This window comes from Amaranthus tricolor, chromosome 1 (genome assembly GCF_026212465.1).
Source record: "Amaranthus tricolor cultivar Red isolate AtriRed21 chromosome 1, ASM2621246v1, whole genome shotgun sequence".
Lineage (NCBI taxonomy): Eukaryota > Viridiplantae > Streptophyta > Magnoliopsida > Caryophyllales > Amaranthaceae > Amaranthus > Amaranthus tricolor.
The window spans coordinates 3513359-3531553 of record NC_080047.1 but is presented as its reverse complement, the minus strand read 5'-3'; the positions used below and the strand labels follow the sequence as shown (position 1 = coordinate 3531553).

The 18195-nt window shown below is 33.2% G+C and overlaps 2 protein-coding genes and 1 pseudogene across 2 annotated transcripts in view; all 3 read left to right on the top strand.

The window, feature by feature from the left end:
* Positions 1-1041, top strand: part of LOC130799392 (LEAF RUST 10 DISEASE-RESISTANCE LOCUS RECEPTOR-LIKE PROTEIN KINASE-like 1.2) — a 28699-nt gene extending 27658 nt beyond the window's left edge. The window contains exon 6 of the transcript XR_009039260.1: positions 773-1041. The gene's annotated coding sequence lies outside the window, so the exon portion shown is untranslated. The remainder of the gene's footprint in view (positions 1-772) is intronic.
* A 1007-nt stretch (positions 1042-2048) lies between these two features.
* On the top strand, positions 2049-6957 carry LOC130799380 (LEAF RUST 10 DISEASE-RESISTANCE LOCUS RECEPTOR-LIKE PROTEIN KINASE-like 1.2). The gene is made up of 4 exons (XM_057662480.1): positions 2049-2881; positions 4805-4831; positions 4916-5161; positions 5616-6957. Exons 1-4 carry the CDS (start codon positions 2086-2088, stop codon positions 6653-6655), a joined length of 2109 nt encoding a protein of 702 aa, XP_057518463.1. The 5' UTR covers positions 2049-2085; the 3' UTR covers positions 6656-6957.
* Positions 6958-12864: 5907 nt separating this feature from the next.
* LOC130799385 (LEAF RUST 10 DISEASE-RESISTANCE LOCUS RECEPTOR-LIKE PROTEIN KINASE-like 1.1) lies at positions 12865-17852 on the top strand (annotated as a pseudogene).
* Positions 17853-18195: the final 343 nt, after the last annotated feature.

Genomic DNA, 18195 nt, shown 5'->3' with positions numbered 1-18195 from the left:
TACTAATTTAACGGCCAGAGATATAGAAGAAAAGAATTAATCCTTAATTTTGTTAATAAACAACAAATCTATTGAATGATATCTTTTCCTTATTTCCTATACAAAGGAAAGGAGTAAGAGATATATATTTCCTGTAGTATTTACTCCATTTCCATTCCCTTTCTTTTTTTTTTTTCTTCAAAAAATATTATCCAAATGAGGTGTAAAATCTTTATTATTAGTCATTACTTAATAAAGTACGGTGTGTATGTAATTATCAATAACAAGTATAAGGTTTTTTTAATAGTATTGTTTATTGTCAAAGATTAACAAAAAATAATCTCATTGATTATCACTAACAAGATTAAAATTATATGTATTAAATCATTTAAATAAATCATTTGACAATGCAGCATTAAGATAGAAGAAGGCGATGATATTTTTTAAAAATTGTTTTAACATAGGATATCAATTTAATCTTTTCCTATCAATTAAAATGATGCTGACGATGATAATTTGGGTCAAATAAATGTCATTGTCATAGTAATTTTGATTATGGGACATTGAACAATTCCAACATGGATTAAAAAGGTATTTGTTTTATCTTTAAAGTTAAAATATGTTATAATTATCTTTTTTTATCCTTTGAGTTTGCTACTAAAATCAGTATTTTTCCTCACAACATGTCATTGTTATTAATTACGATCACCCAATAATAAAACGAAAAATGTAATTTAGAGTTTTTATGAGTAAATTATGTTCGATATTAACACTGTTCATTTATATCTGACAGGAATTTTGTTGCTCGGACTTGAGCTAGGTAGGGATGGAGCAAGGCCACAGCTCAAAGGGAGGGGTGGTGTGCGGGTAGGGTAAGGGCTGATCCGGGCTCAAAAAATTGGGCTCAAATAGGCTGGGCCCTTTCAACCCGCTCCAACCCGACTTGACCTGTTTATAGTTGAGATGTCTTATAATTTAATTACTTGTATTTGTCATTTATAAACAGAGTATTGAACTATTGTAAATCTTTAATAATGTATCATAATACAAACAACAAATGATTATAAAATCTCGTTTAAGATCGGCATAGAGTTTATTTTTAGTCTATTTTATTTATATAAATAAAAAGGCCATTTAAACCCGATCTGTTAAACAACTCTAATCATGACCCATCAATTTATGAATGTTCCTTCTTTGGACAATATGCTACTTTTCTTCCCTTTTTCACCTAAGATACAAACAAATGAACAATAGTCTGATTTTCAAACTCTTACCTAAAATCATGTCTTGGTCTCTAGGATGCATTTAATTAAGAATATTACTATTTGAAGTACTGAAAGTCTTTGGTTTGAAATGTTTAAGTCTTTATATATAGGCTACCAATTAAAGTTACGCCATTCTAAGCACGCCAAGAATAATATAATCACATATCTGTCTTGACCATTTTTATTATACTATTCCAATGTAAATTTACTTTTTTTTAAGTGATCACTTATAATCTTAAAGTGATCACAAATTCTTAAATAATAGGGTCTCATATCTTGTGGTGAAACTATCTCTATTAAGCTGATCCATGTATATTTACTTATTTAGTCTATTGAAATGATCATTTATAATTTTACAGTGATCAAATAGAGAAATAGATTAATAATATGGGTCCGTGAGAGTTGTTCAAAACAAACCTGATGACCTGAAATTTACCCGATCTACTAATAGAAATCGATTTGACCCGACTTCCAAAATAATTTACAGTTATGTAAGAAACAATATGAACACAAAATCCGATTTTAAACCGACCTAAAACACCTAACTCAAAATCAACCCGTGACCCAAACGAACACCTCTAGGTTCGTCAAATGGTGAGACCCTCTCACGTTAAACGAGTTGTAAAGTGATCACTTACAGGTTTAAAGTCATAACATTTTATTGCCTTAGAGTGATTAACAACAATTTAAAATAATTAGTTAGAGAAATTGACTAATTATATAAATCCGTCTTATAGTGAGACGGCAATATAATATCATGGTCAAGAAAAACTGAAATTTCTGCATATTATTAAGTACAGATACAAATACAAGAACGTGTTCTTGACGTCCATCAACCAAAATGCCTTCCTATTCCATTTCCCTACACTTCCCTTTTATAACCTTCATCATCCTCTTATCTCTTTCGATTTCGAATGGCGAGATTAATGCAAACTACTCAACATGCTTGATTCCATACTCATGTGGGAAGATCAAAAACATAAGGTACCCCTTTTGGGGGGATGACAGACCCAAATTCTGTGGGATCTCAGAGCTAAAACTTAGTTGTCAGCAGGATCATACTACTTCTATGAATGTATTACGCAATGGAAGTTTCGATTTCACTGTTCTCGATATCAATACATCTGATCATTCCTTGGTTATTTCAAAAGAAAAACTGTTTAAGTATTGTTTTGTGAAAAATACTACTGAATCTTTTCTGCACAGTCTGAAAACAGATACTAGTATGGAGACTATACATATATACTATAATTGTGTTCATTGTAGCGCCATAAATAACTTCAATAATAGTTTTATCTGCACGAGTGAATACGATCAAGTCGATTATACTGCTTATTATTTTGGTAATCCACCGAATCTGAGCAAGTTCGGGAAGTCGTGTGTGTGTAATGGCAGTGTTGATATACTGATGGATAAGCGAGGGTTAGGCGAGTTTAATAGGCCGAATAATTCACTTGACAATGTGTTAAGACATTGGCCTAATGCTACGTTGAAGTATTTCGCGAACTTTACAGCATGTTTCGAGTGTGAGAACTCTGGTGGGCGCTGCGGATCATCAGGAGATATGGATTCAGAACAGTTTTTGTGTCATTGCCGGGATGGATCTCAGTCATGGAAGTGTCTGCCTTCTAAAAGGGGTATGCTATATACTGCTTATGTCTCTTAGATTTTTGGTTTATGGATGGTTTTATCTGTTTGGAGCTGAGTTTATTGTAGTGTGTTCTCTTGTTTTTGCTGTCAAGAAAAGTAATACAGAAACAGAACAATCCTGTATTCATAGTGCATATAGCAGGCATTGTTGATCATACGAAAAAGAGAAATATAGATGACATAAGTAAGAACCTGTTAGAGTATATAACATATCATGGGGCCTCAACCATCAGCTTAAGCTTTTGGTTGAGTTAGTTCCTTAACATGGTATTCAGCGCATGTGTGCATCCACACTTCTGGCCCAATTGGCTCTCATGTGAGAAGGCGTGTTAGAGTATATAGCATATCGTGGGCCTCTACCATCAACTTAAGCTTTTGGTGGATATGGTACCTTGACAAGACCTTTATTCGTGTTCAAGCTTTTATTGAGATTAGTTAAGGTTTGAGCTTGCTCGAGTCTGACTGAGCTAGGCCAACCTTAAATAAGAAATCTAGAAGTTGTAATCTATTGTCAATTAAAAACTAAGGGATGGTGTGAAGGAACCAACTCAATTGAAGCTTAAGTTGATGGTTGAAGTCTTATGATATGTTAAATACTTTATCACGCCCTCTTACACTAGAGCCACCTCCTCAAACCTGCCGCTAAATATTTCACTTTTAATAAGGGATGTATGAGATTTGAGTCCGTGATCATTTTGTCAATAAACCAACTCAAGTCTAGGGGTGTTCAATGGGCCGAGCCCCCATTTTGAGCCCTTATCCGGCCCGTTTCTAGAAGGGCTTTGTAAGGGTCAGACCGAAAACGGGCTATACTATTAAAATGAAGCGGATTATAAAAGAGCTTAATAAGAGCCGAAAACGAACCCTTGTAAATAGTATACTTAATGTATAATTTAAATATTATAAATGACAATGTCGGTGAAATTATTAATATTTTTTCAATCTAATTTTTATAAATGATAATTTAATTGTTATAAATTGATAAATGAGGATTAAAATAATTTTTAGTAGTAAAAATGGGCCAAGTTGGGCTGGACCGGGCTTGAAAGCCCGACCTATTTAAAGCCCATATTAATTTTAAAAGGGCCTTATTCGATCCATTGAACACCCTTAAATTCAACCAAAAATTTAAATTAATGGGTATGATATATACCCAATGAGCGGGATAATGGAACACATGTATGTTACTAATCATTACCTGGGATCATAGGTATTGGATAACTTCCATGCTTTAAGTGACATTAGGCCTGCTAAACAGATCAGGTTGGGTCGGGTTCAAGTTTGAGTCATATATAAACAGGTCAGAAAACCCTTAACCCAAACTCAACCCATTTAGTTAATTGGGTCGAAAATAACAACCTTGACCCGTCCTGCAACAGATCAGGTTGACCTGATTTCGACCCACTAAACCTGTTTATAATTTTTTTGTTTTCATTTTAAGGTTTTTAACGTTAATTAAATCTAATTTTTTAGGCTTTAATTTTAACTTTAAGTTTTTTATTGTTTATTTTGTGTTTACTATGAAAAATATGAAAATATTAAATGAACTATATTTAGCTTAAACTTATTGATGTAACTCGGAATTAACACATTTAATTAAATGGCTTATATAAGTTTTTTTCAGATTTAAAATTTTGACCTGAACCTAACCCATTTAATAAACAAATCAGGTTGGATCGATCCACTTAATTAATTGGGTCAAAGACTCAACCCAAACCCACTTATTTCGTATTCAACTTTTTTGCAAGCCCTAAGCGACATACTGTAAATGTGATATTGCTCAGCTTCATCTAGCATATAAGAAAATTAAGCTTAAGCGAACTTTTTAGGCCGATCATTACACTATAAGCAGCAGCAGAATTCATCTTTCCTTGTAACGGAACTGACTGTTCATTTGTGTTCCTTTGCAGAAAAGAAAAAAGTAATCGTGGGACTAGGTAATAACCATCTTGTAATCAAGTTCTTACATAGAACACCTCCAATTTTGTTGTTAGACTGAAACGATTGATATTGATCATCAGGCATAGGAGGATTAGTTCTTGTGGTTGTAGCTATCACGGTCTTCTGGCTGTGTAAGAAGCTAAAACCTGGTGACTCACAGCTAGTAACGCGAAATGTTTCTGACAGTGGTGCTTTAGACCGTGATGAAAAGGGAAGCATGTACTTTGCAGTGCCGCTCTTCTCCTACACTGAACTCAAAGAGGCGACTCAAAATTTTGATCGATCAAAAGAACTTGGCGAAGGTGGCTTTGGAATAGTTTATTATGGTAATAAGTTAGAATTCACATCATTCTCCAATTATACATACTTATAAAATTAAGGAAAAATTATCTAGAATAATCTAACCTTATACTGATTTTTTTATAATAATCTCAATTTTTTATTAACCAAAAATAATCCTAACTATGAATAAATCATTTTGCATAAAAAAAAATTAATTGAAAAATTTTTTAAAATAAAAAGGAATCAAGTAAGTTAACTTTTTGATTTTAACTTTAATTTTAAATATATTTTTTTTTATTTATTTTTTCTTTTTTTTTGTAATTAACCTAAATCGGTCCCATTTAGACAAAAATATTCTTTGATACGTGATATTAAGATTCAGATTATTTATAGTTAATTAAAAGTTAGAATTATTATAGAAAATAAAAAATTAAATTATTCTCGACAAATTTTCATAAAATCAATAACTAAATAGTTTCTTTCGGTTTTGATTCGCAGGAAAACTAAAAGACGGAAGGGAAGTAGCAGTAAAATGTCTGTATGAGAAGAATTACAAAAGGGTGGAACAATTTATTAATGAAGTTAAAATTTTGACCACTTTGAGACACCAAAACCTTGTATCCATTTACGGCAGCACCTCCCATAACTGCAGGGAACTCCTCCTTGTGTACGAGTATGTGAAAAACGGCACATTGGCCGATCGTCTTTACGGTAAAAACTCGAAATCAGGCTCACTTCCATGGCATATTCGTCTAAGAATCGCAACCGAAACCGCCAATGCGCTCTCGTACCTTCATGCTTCTGACATCATACACCGTGATGTAAAAACTAACAACATTCTCCTCGACAGCAAATTCACAGTAAAAGTCGCTGATTTTGGGCTATCGAGACTTTTTCCTAACAATGCAACTCATATATCGACAGCGCCACAAGGGACTCCCGGATATTTAGATCCCGAATATTACGAGTGCTATCATCTTACCGACAAAAGTGATGTCTACAGTTTTGGGGTAGTACTTCTCGAGCTAATTTCTTCTATGCCTGCAGTAGACATGAATAGACATACACACGAGATCAATTTGTCGCACTATGGAATGCACCGGATCCAAAAGAGTGCATACGATGAGTTGGTGGATCCGAATCTTGGATTCGCGTCAGATTTTAGGGTTAGGAGGATGATTACCTTAGTGGCCGAGCTTGCGTTCTGGTGTCTGCAACCGTACAAGGACTTTAGACCGTCTATGGATGAGGTTTTGGAGACGCTCAAGAAGATCGAAAGCACTGATTATGAAGCATTACAGGCAGAAGAGATGGCGCAAGATCAGCAGATGAAGGATTGTGACACGCTGCTAACAGACGCGAAGGCTAAAAATGGTGCGGTAGAAGTGGCCAAAATGCGTAGTCGTATGGCACTTTCGCTTCCTATGGAGAATGATTATTCCAAACCGGTGAGTAATCACTGGAAATATGAATCTTCTCCGATTTCTGTGATGGAGAATTGGGTTAGCGGATCTACTATAGGTAGCACAAGTAAATAATGTGGTAGTTTGTTTCTTTACATGGTTCTGGTTCTATGTGGCTGCTATGTGCATAATTGTAGAGTGTTGACTTATTTTACTTGGACTCGGGTACTAATGTTAGATTTTGATATGTGTTCAAGTGTTATGTACGTCTAAATATTCAATTTCACGCTTAAAATAAAGCGTCTAAGTGTCATAACAATGTCTGAGGATCAAGGATCGGACATGGGTACATGAAGCAAAATGAATAATCCGAGTAACATAGGTTTTGACTTTTAATATAGAATATGTTAAAGAGCTTGATAATCATATGTTCATACTTCATATATTTTTTCGTTTTTATTTAAAGGTTGGAACTTAAAAGAATAAACGAAAAATTGACCCATAAATCTTCAGATGACTAACATATTGATTTTTTCAATGTATTTTCTTCTTCAATCAATGAGTATTCAACCACTTACTAAGAACAATTTAAAAGATCTAAAAAAACTCATTTAATACTTCTTAATAGTAATTCTAATCAAAGGTGCAATTTGATTTTGCTATCCTAAATATTAAAATTCTAAGTATTTTTAGTTGTGTTTGGTTGAAAATTAACATTTTCTCTCAAATGAAATTTTTAGTTCGATTTTCATCTAGAATTTTCTTTTCCTCAGTTTACTATGTAATTAAATATATATTAATAAAATCTACATTTAGATAAATCAAATATACTCCAATTTAACTATATTTTAACTTATAAATTAATAATAAAATACTAACTAATAGTAATTAGTAAATAATGTAAAAAGCAAATAAAAACTTTAATAGGAATAAGAGGGTGTGTCTCTTCAATTTACATTATAAGAGGGTGTGTTCCTTCAATTTACATTAATTGTCCCTTTTATGCAATTCACTAATTCAATATTAAAATCTTTAATTTTGTACAATAAAAAATCTAAAAAATTGATGTTAGTAAAATTTAAATTAAGACAAATCAAATAATATTTCACTTGACTATATTTTAATGTCTAAATAAAAATAAAATATAATTAAAAGTTATAAATATATAGTGCTCTAAATTAGAGAAAAGAATAATCATACGGGGCATTTTAATAAAAATCTTAGAAAATAATACATGTCATGTTATAAAATAGTTTGCCAAGTGTAATAAAATTAGTGAACTTAATTTGTTTACATGTTTTATTACTTAATTTCTCTTTTAATACCTAAAATAAAATGTTCAAGAATACATAATTTTATGTATTTAAATGACAAAAAATCTGTAAAATAACTTAATTCTAAAATAGAAGATTTGTATAAATTATAGAGAGTTATTAATTGATTAATTAAAATAATAAATTAACTAAGTAATTAATTAATTATTTAATTAATTACAATAAAAAATCATGATTTATAAAAAGAACTAATTTAAAAATTAATTTAACATAAAGATTAACTTGGCAAATCAAATTAATTATTTCAAATTAAAATATATACAAATGATGAAATCACATGAACGGTTAGTACTAATATTCTCTTAAAATTTTATTTAAGTACTCCCTCCGTTCTTATTGAAAGTATGAAGTTGTAGTGGGTATTATTTTAATTAAATAATAGTATGAAGTAATGATTGTATTGAAAGTATGAGAGAGAAAATAATTATAAATAAAAGAAAAGGGGTACATTAAAAGAAAAGAGGGGTTTTAAGGGGCAAAAGTGAGATAAAAATTTTCTAAAAATAAAAAGTATTCTAAAATGGAAGAACTTTTAAAACTGCCGTTATAATATTGGAAGATAAAAAAATCGGGGTATATGTTTTTAATAATAACTTCGTGTATGACAGTATGAGATATGAGTTTTATACGACTAGAGTAGGCATAAAAACATAGTATTACCGACGTTCGAACTGGCGATTAGGTTTTCCAATTTTGTTTTGTTTCCTCTTCCCGCGTTTTCTCTCTTTGCGTAATTTTAACAAATTCTAAAGATTTAATCTTAATCACGATTTCATATCAATAGATAGATAGCCCATTTAATCTTAATAAGGTTGAAGAATTCATTGACCCAACCTAAGTAAATTTTCAACTTGTGGGAAGTTAAGTTCCTAATAAAAAAAAAATTTATGAAATTGGGTAAATTTGAATATGCTCGGAAACTGTTCGATGAAATGCCCTGAACAATGTGGGGTTTCGGACCAATGTGATTTCTTGGTATGTCACTGCCTCAAACTATGATGAAGCTTTGCTTTGGTTGACTTATGTATTAGTCTGGATTCTTTTGATTTTAGTTTAGGTTTAGAGATTGTGCAGTTGATAATTGTTTGATTCATAAGAAATCGCTGTAAAGCATTTGTGTTAAGAATGATCTTCTAATTTTGTGTTTGTTGGAAGCGCACTTGTAGACAAGTATGCTAAATGTGGTGATATTTTGGATTGTTGTGCAGGTGTTTGCTGAGAGGCCGAATGGGAATATACTCTACCTTCGTCCCATTCAATATGCTACGTTCTCATCTAAAAGATATTAGAAAAGAGAATGTAGCAAAATGGGTTGGATGGGATAGTAGCCATTATAATTGGATTGATTATGACTGGTACTGCAAGGAAGGATTGTTTTATTTTTCTGAAATGTGGCTCTAATTTACATCATGATGCATATAGTTTCTCCATGGCATTGAAGTTTTATGTTGATTTGTGTGATCTAAGACACGGTTTGACCTCTTATGTGGCGAAAACTCTTGCTAAATGTACATAAAAATCTTGGAAGTTGGACTATGGGATTTACTTGTTTGCAAGAATGATCCCTGATGTGTGAGATGGACCTCGCTTGTTACTATATGTTCAGATGGGCGAAGAAGAGATTTATGATCAACAGTTTTTTTGATTGCGAGGATCTTAGGTGAGGCTACTGAATACACTCTTGTTAAAATCACTTGGGGAGAACAATTACATTTTCATGTCACGAGAGTTGGTTCTGTAAATGCACTATCAGTCGAACTTATGTCATGACATTGCGTTGGTTGGCAAAGGGCTGGTAGCTGATTGCAGTGGCTAATTTGACTAGCTAATTTCAATCCCGCTGCTATTAGCAGCTTGTTCAAAAACAGTTTATTCATAACATTAAGCTGTTTCAACCAGCTAATTTACCAAACATTAGCATTTGCTGGTTTGACCACCCAACCCTCTAATTGCATCAAAATAAGCTACAATTGCCGAATAAGCTATTTTGCAATAAACTCCCATTGAATTCTAGTTATCGCCAATTGAAATCAGCGTCTTTGGTTTATAAGTCGGTAAATAGGAAAGATGCTATTCTATGAAACCTCGAAATTACAGAGAAATTGCAAGAGATGTTTGAGTTATTCTCCACGAAGAGGAGGGAAGGGCCAAAAGACCCCAAATTTGCTTATGCTAGTGTGCTGAATGTCACCTTTGGGGAAAGTACTTCAATGCCAGTTTTCCTTGAGATATTCTACATGGAACCAAACACTTCATTGTTACTTTTAATTACATTGCTTCTATGACTAATGCAACTTTCATGTACCTATTTTGCAGATGCTAGTGAAGAAATGTAGAATGTGATTTCGATGGCTAGGATGCAGTGCATTATGAGGACTATTGGGACCATATATAATGACAATTGAAGATGCCAGGGAGCTGCAAGAGGTCCTACGGAAGGTCTAAAGGAATGTCAAACTATTCAAGCCTCAAGAAATGAGAAATGGCTGGCAATGGCATGTATCATGTATGTGCTCTCTATCAACTATAAAAGTAATGTAGCATATAGGTTGGAATTTATCTTTTGGAATCAAATTGCTACTTAAGTTTTCTTTTAAGATATTATGGTGGGACAAGCTTTGAGGTCATAGGATTATTAGGTCAGCTGCTACTCTAGGGTTTTTCGTTTCACCAAACTAATAGAGGTTTGATTCTTACCACCTATATAAAGGTTTAATTACACTCCCCTTATTTTTAAATTTTATAGTGCTGTTTTTAAATCATAGTTCATTCAACATTTGATTTTGTATGCCAAATTTGACAGATAGTGTTTTATGTGTGTTATTGTTGATAACCATGTCTAGAAGAAGTCTATTTGATTGGATGATTTCACCTTCCCAACAGTTGATGGTTTCATTCTTATGGGTTGATTTTTGAGGAACTTATGTTTCTCTGCATAACTAACATTTGTATTTGGATGAGGGACTAGAGGGAAACCAAGTGGTAATGAAGTTGGTGATCTATTTTTTTTAGTTGAATATGAAAATTTATATTAGTAATATACCATACTCTTGTTACCTTGACTTTCAAATATAGTCTAAAAATTAGGAGTATTTATTATCAGTCCGTCACCATGAGACAGACTCATATAATTAGCCAATTTTTTTAATTGTTTACTTTAAGATCATAAATAATTGTTTTAAAGTTATAAGTAATCACTCTAAGACTATAAAAATTATTATTTTAAAATTATAAGTGATCACTTTAAGACAAATTGTTTATATTAGGCCAGCTCAATAGAGATGGTCTCACCGTGAGACCGTATCATTTAAGAATTAGTGATCTATTATTACTCCATTTATTTTTTATTTGTCCATTTTGCTTTTTTCATACTTTCCTAAGTAAATTTTAAATTTCAAATATCTTTAATAGCACATCATAAAATAACATCTATAAAAAGAGTAGAATAAAAAACTACTCTATGTAACTCTAAGAGATTATTGTACTTTCTTTTTTAGTTTGTCTCTTTTATTTTGATATAATATCATTTTATGGAAATATTGCATTACTTTCTTCTATTCTCATCTACATATTTTGACTCTCCAATAATATCATCTATACAATTTAATGATCCCACTATTTTTTAATCTTTGTGTAATTTGCAAATGTGATAACTTCTTGAGGACGGAAAAAGTTATAGACTAACGATCTATTTGGTAGTTGTTACTAAATGGTGAGAATTATAATGTAATGTTAGTGCAATTATAGTAGAGAAATTCATTGACAATTTGATGGACATACTTGTTCTATTTTAATTATCTCATTTCCTTCATTAGAAAATGTGTTATTAAGTGGTAATGAAAAATTATGAAGAAAATTACCTGATTTAAGTTTCATTTTCACGGGAATTATACATGACATGATGCATTTCACGAAAATTTACACAACAAATCATTTATATTACCACCATGTAGTACCAATAATCAAATTAGTCAATCTCACGTCAATATATTACATATATCTATCAAAAATCTTATTTAAATTTCTCTCATCAAAATAAAATATTCAAAGTATAAAAACAAAATGAGACGAATTAGTATTTTCATTTTGCGTAAGAATAACGCTTTCACAAATTAATTCATACAAATTTATCTGAGCTAAGTTGGGTAATGGCTAATGGGTACGTCTAAAGAAGCGACGGCCGACGTGTGGTTCATCAATCACCATATTTTAGTATCAACTATTTGCAAAAAATGGAACTTTTGCTCATCTCGTTAGATTTTTCCCCTTTTACTTGTGAATTTTCGCTTTTTTTAATATTCCATTTAAATTTATAAGAATGGAAGGAATCTTTACGTTGTGGTGCATATACCTTCATCTTCTTTTGACATAATTATAAGTACTTTCATTGGTTTGAGTACTCCTATAAACTAAGACCGAGTCATATACTCTAATTATGAATATGGTATGGAATTTGATTGAGTATTTCCTATTAAACTACCGGAAGCTTATCGTTTTGCTAGGTCATGACAAACATGTGATCATAGTGAAAAATTCCATTGTCAAAAGGATAAGAGTGGACATTTTTATTTCACAAGTCAATGATTAATTATAACAAACATTCAAGGAACTTTGACTTGTGTCCCTTTTGTATTAGTGATTTTGCTGTGATCTTGTTTTGCATTATACTTTTTCAGGTACATTACTTGCTACATTTGACTTTTTACGCAGTTCAATATGTTTATATATTGAACTATGTACATCTAATAATTATAAAAAGTTAATATTTTAAAAGTATGTAATTAGACAATTAAACAATATCCCATTTGACTATATTTTTCTTACACATTAGCAGCAATGTATAAAATAAGCTTGAACGATGAATAATGCTAATAACCGTAATGTAGCAAGTATTTCAGAATGGAGTAAGTACAATAAACTTCGGTTCATAGAATAAAATTTGGACTTTAAAAGGTATTACCTTTATCTTTTCGGGTTTGTTTAAAATTGGGTTTTATGTCATGTTGGTTTTTACGTTATGGTAAATCCATTTTAGAAATCGGGTTCGGTTACAAAGTCAGATAAATGTTGTATCGTCGGATCTGTTTTGAACACCTTTAGTTGTAATTTAGTGAAAACTGACATGTGTTCTGCCATTTACAAGCAATGTGAAACCAGAGTTAGTTGGGTTCTGGAGGGCGGCATTCAAAGGTTTGAATGAAAGTTGATAAGACTGGCAAAAGCAAGTCAAGTTTCATAGTTCTGTAGCTTCTTATACAACATCCTGGCTATAGTAATTTTCATAAAAAAAACATGTTTTCCTGTTTATTTGGCCTACACTTTCTCTTCACAACCTTCACCATCATCCTCTTTTCTATTCCAATATCAAATGGTGAGAATATACAATATGGAGCTTGCTTCGCTAACTATTCTTGCGGAAAGATCCATAACATAGGGTATCCGTTTTGGGGAGGCAATAGGCCTGAATACTGTGGGATATTAGATTTCAAGCTAAATTGTAAAGATAACAGCAACTCTTTTATGAATGTACTTGGTGCTAATAGTAGTGGATATGCTGGAGTACGAGTCCTTGACATCGATACTTCTTTACACACTATGATTGTTTCCCCCGATAAAATCTTTGATCATTGTTTTCTTCGAGATTCAAGTAAACCTTTCCTTTCTTCATTGAAGCTTGATTCAACTAATAAGACCATATCCTTATTCTATGGTTGCAATAAAAATTGTGAGTCCATGTATAAGTTCAAGTCTTCTAGGTGCATTTCTGATGGTACCTATAGCACTTTTTATTATTTCGGTAATTTACCAGACATCGGTAAGGTAAATAAGCCGTGCTCATGTAAGAACAATATTACTTTTCCGGTTGATATGAGAGAGCTAATTAAGCTCAGAAGTAATGTTTCACTTCAGAGTATATTAATGAAGTGGCCGAATATTAGGATGGAGTACATGACAAACTTTAAAGCCTGTTCCAAGTGCGAGGAGTCTGGCGGCAGATGCGGATCAATTTCAGATCATTTTGTATGTTTTTGCCAAGATGGACAACAGCCAGTAATATGCCCTGAAACAGGTCAGTTACTTTAGTTTTCTTAGAAAATATGGCATGACTTAGAAAACTTTGTACTCATCAACAAAAATACCAGTCTATTGTATATAAAACTTAGACTCTTAGAGTCCGTATCCCAAACCATATATCGTAGTTTGTTTTGACAAAACATTAGGTAAGTTTTAACAACATTTCATTATCCTAATGCCATTGACCCTTGATAGCAAATATCATATGCAACTTCACATAAATAAGAAGTTTACAAAAGTCAAGCATACATACCCTAAACTGCACACCGCGCACTGCACACGCATCTTCTGACCTGGAAACAAAGGTGTGCGAAGTACATTTTTCCGAGTTGAATAAGCATCATACACCTCGTTTGTAAAACGACATTAATATAATATACTTAACCGAGAGTAGATTAATCAACGGGACAGTTTAGGACCAGCGCAGGGAATGGGTTGTGTTGGGAATGAGACTTAACGGGTAGGGTCAAGCCAAGAACTTGTTTCAATCATCCCTACCCTGCTCCTTATGGTGTTGGATGGAAGGAAATGGAGGGAAAGAAAGGGGAATGATTTGGAGGGACAAAGAATCTCTTATTTGGATAATAAAATGGGAAGGAAGGAATTTGGAGGGATTAAATGAATAATTTTTGTTAAGGTTTTAATTTCTCCTAAGTTGGAAAGATTTGAAGGAAAAACTCTCATTTCTTTTCATTTGCCTTCCCTTCCCTCCTAAACAAACAAGTGTTCCTTTCCTTCCCTTTCTCTTCCCTTCCTTTTCTTCCCCCCTCCCTTCCCGTCCTTTCTTTCTCTCCAAAACTGTTATCCAAACAGTGTTAAAGTCAAACCGCCTATTTTTTTTGCTTGCTGCTAAACTAACAATCCATTTTTCTCTGCAGTAAAAAAGAGGAAACTATTTCTGGGATTAGGTAATTAAATTATTTATTGACTTAAGTTGTTCTTAAGACCTATCTGCTACAACCTGCAAACTAACACAACCTTACCAACCATTAGGCATCGGAGGAAGTATTATTTTTCTTGTAGCAATCATAGCCATCTGCTACCTTTGGAAGATAAAACATGCTCGCTCAAAGTTTGTACCTAGGACTGCTTCCCTTGATAGTAGTGCTTCAGACCTTGAAGAGGGAAGCAAATACTTTGGTTTGCCACTCTTCTCCTACAGTGAACTTGCAGCAGCTACCCACAATTTTGATCAATCTAATGAACTTGGCAGTGGAGGCTTCGGAATAGTCTATTATGGTAAGAAGTTTAAATTTGTATCACTCAAACATAACATGTCCAAACTTGAATGAGCTAGTCAGAAGTTTTGATTTCCGTCTTAGGGAAGCTAAAAGATGGAAGGGAAGTCGCAGTAAAGCGCCTTTTTGAGAAGAACTTCAGGAGGGTTAAACAGTTTATGAATGAAGTTCTGATTCTCACGGGTCTGAGACACCAAAATCTCGTGTCTCTTCATGGTTGCACGTCTCAGAACTGCAGAGAATTACTTCTTGTGTACGAGTACATAAAAAATGGCACAGTGGCTGATCACCTCTATGGTAAAAACTCAATATCAGGTTCACTTCCATGGTCTTTACGCATGAGAATTGCAATAGAGACGGCCACTGCTCTTTCGTACCTCCATGCTTCTGATATCATACACCGTGATGTTAAAACTAGTAACATTCTACTTGATAGCAAATTTGTTGTGAAAGTGGCTGATTTCGGGCTGTCTAGACTCTTTCCAACGAATGTAACTCATGTGTCAACAGCCCCACAGGGAACTCCTGGGTACCTAGACCCCGATTACCACTTGTGTTATAAGCTGACAGATAAGAGTGATGTCTACAGTTTCGGGGTAGTCCTCCTTGAGCTCATTTCTTCTTTGCCTGCCATTGACATGGAGAGGCAAAAACTTGAGATCAACTTGTCGAATTATGCAATTCAACGGATCCAAAAATGTGCGTATGATGAATTGGTGGACCCTCAACTTGGGTTTGCATTTGATTTCAAGGTAAGGAAGATGACTATCTCAGTGGCAGAACTTGCATTCCGTTGCCTGCAACATGACCAGGAATTTAGGCCGTCAATGGACGAGGTTTTAGAGATTCTAAAGAGGATTGACGGTGTTGATTATGAAGTATTGCAGGAAGAAGAGACTGCTAGTAATGGCGGGAAGGGAAATGGTGAAAATGCACATAAGTAATCTGCCACCTCTTTCCGTGAGAGAGGATGATAATGCACAGCTGTTAAGTAGTTATCAGCTATCTCCACCTTCCCTAACCTCTGTTATGAATGATTGGATTAGCAGATCTACTGCATCAAACAGCAGCATCAACTAAGGTGATTTTTTTTCTTTTTTTTTTCTTCTGTTTTTTGTACTAGATAGAATAATTAATTGATGAAACTGTGTAAATGTTAAAGCTGTGTAATTTGATGCAACTGGGTATTCCTTGAAAGAAATTCACAAGTCATTTCTCATTTTTTCACTTCCATTCAACAAGCCAGAAATTTATAACATTGTATTTACCCAATGTCATTAATACCTCCCATCTTAGACTTAATTTGGAGTCGCATGTCGGCATTATCATATCCAACATCTATCGCTCATATCATTATCTGGAGGCCAGATGTATGCCATCTTAATCTTGTTAAACCGAGGTTGTTTACTATTGATTTTAATAGCAAACATCATATGCAATTATACAAATTCACGTAACTAAAAAGTGCATTTGAATCAAAAATAATTAAATTGCCAGATTTCTTTATCTTCACATACGGTAGGTTTATTCCTTTTTGCTATACGAGTTGTTGAGCGATGACTCAATCATCGCTATTCGCCCTTGGATGTTGAAATTGTAGCTAGGTAGTAGTATACAGTTGCATTGGAAGAAGCTTGGTGGTGTGTAATATATGTATAATGGATTACCTTACAACGAAGCATGGACAAACTTAGAGCTTTGTATTTCATAAGCATGGAGCAATGATACTCATTGGCTTCAGGGTTGCTTTGCTCAAACGACCACAACTAAGACTTAGGCGAGCAATCTCCACAAAATGGGCGAGCAAGCTAGTAAAACATTCAGGAAGCTACCAAAGGAGGGTCGTTCATCTGTTTGGGCGAGCACTCCTTGGCTTGGGAGATTGGTCTTCTAATTAAGCCTATGTGATGTTTGATTGTTAGTGTTCTTGTGCCTTGTCACTCGAGCGAGCACACGATATGTTATGTTTGGAAGAGCCCTCCTTGGCCGGAGCGAGTAGTCTTCCGAAGAATCAGTTGTAATATTTGTGTACTTGTGTTCGGACCAGTGTAATATGATTCACTAGTTAATTCATTTTTTGAATTCACAATTCGCTCAAAATAACCCTAAGATAGCCCAAAACCAACCATAATTCGTTTTTTTTTATTCGCAATTCGCAAGGAGATTAGTGAATTATATGACAGTGATTTGGACGAGCTCAAGCCCTGGTTCACACGAATTTATCAAATGCTTCATTTCAAATCTCTTGTATGGGAGGAGGATTGAATGCCATAAAAGAGAGTTTGTGTGAGATTAAATACTCTTGGGTTTTTGTGACTGAGAATCTCACTTGTATTCTCTTGTACTTGTTAGGATTATTGATGACTTTTGTTTACCAAATAATCAAAATAAGATTAAGATAATTAATCTAGCTTGTTAGTGTAAATAAGAAGAGGACAAAGTACCTTTCTTGTGATTGGTTGGATGAGAATCAAGAAGTATTGTAGTAAATTGTACTATGGTAGTTGAGACTTGGGATGCAAGTGTTTAAGGTTTGTTGCACATCCCATTTCAAAAGCAAGGACATAGTACTAACGGTCCGTTTGGTTGATGGTAATGAAGTAATGGGAATGAAATGTTGTAATGGCAATAGTAATGAAGGAATAGATATGAGAATTGTTAATGAACATTCTTTTGTTTGGTGTGCATGACTAAAGAATGGTAATGGAAGATAATATTCCATTGATTGCATTTGGTTGTTAGTAATAAAAAATGGTAATGACTCTTAGTTTTATTATTGTATATTTGTATCTAAAAGCATTATTGTATCTAAATTATTCTATCTAATGATTTTTTTTAATAATAATATTTTTTTGGATAATTATATATATTACTTTTTTTTTCTTCATTATTTTTTTTCTTCAGCTCGAAACAACATTACCTTATTTTATTACCACAGTAATACTTCATTACCATACAGCCTAATACCAGGTTGTTTAATGGTAATAAAAATGGCCTTTTTTTGATAATTTCATTACCTTATTTTATT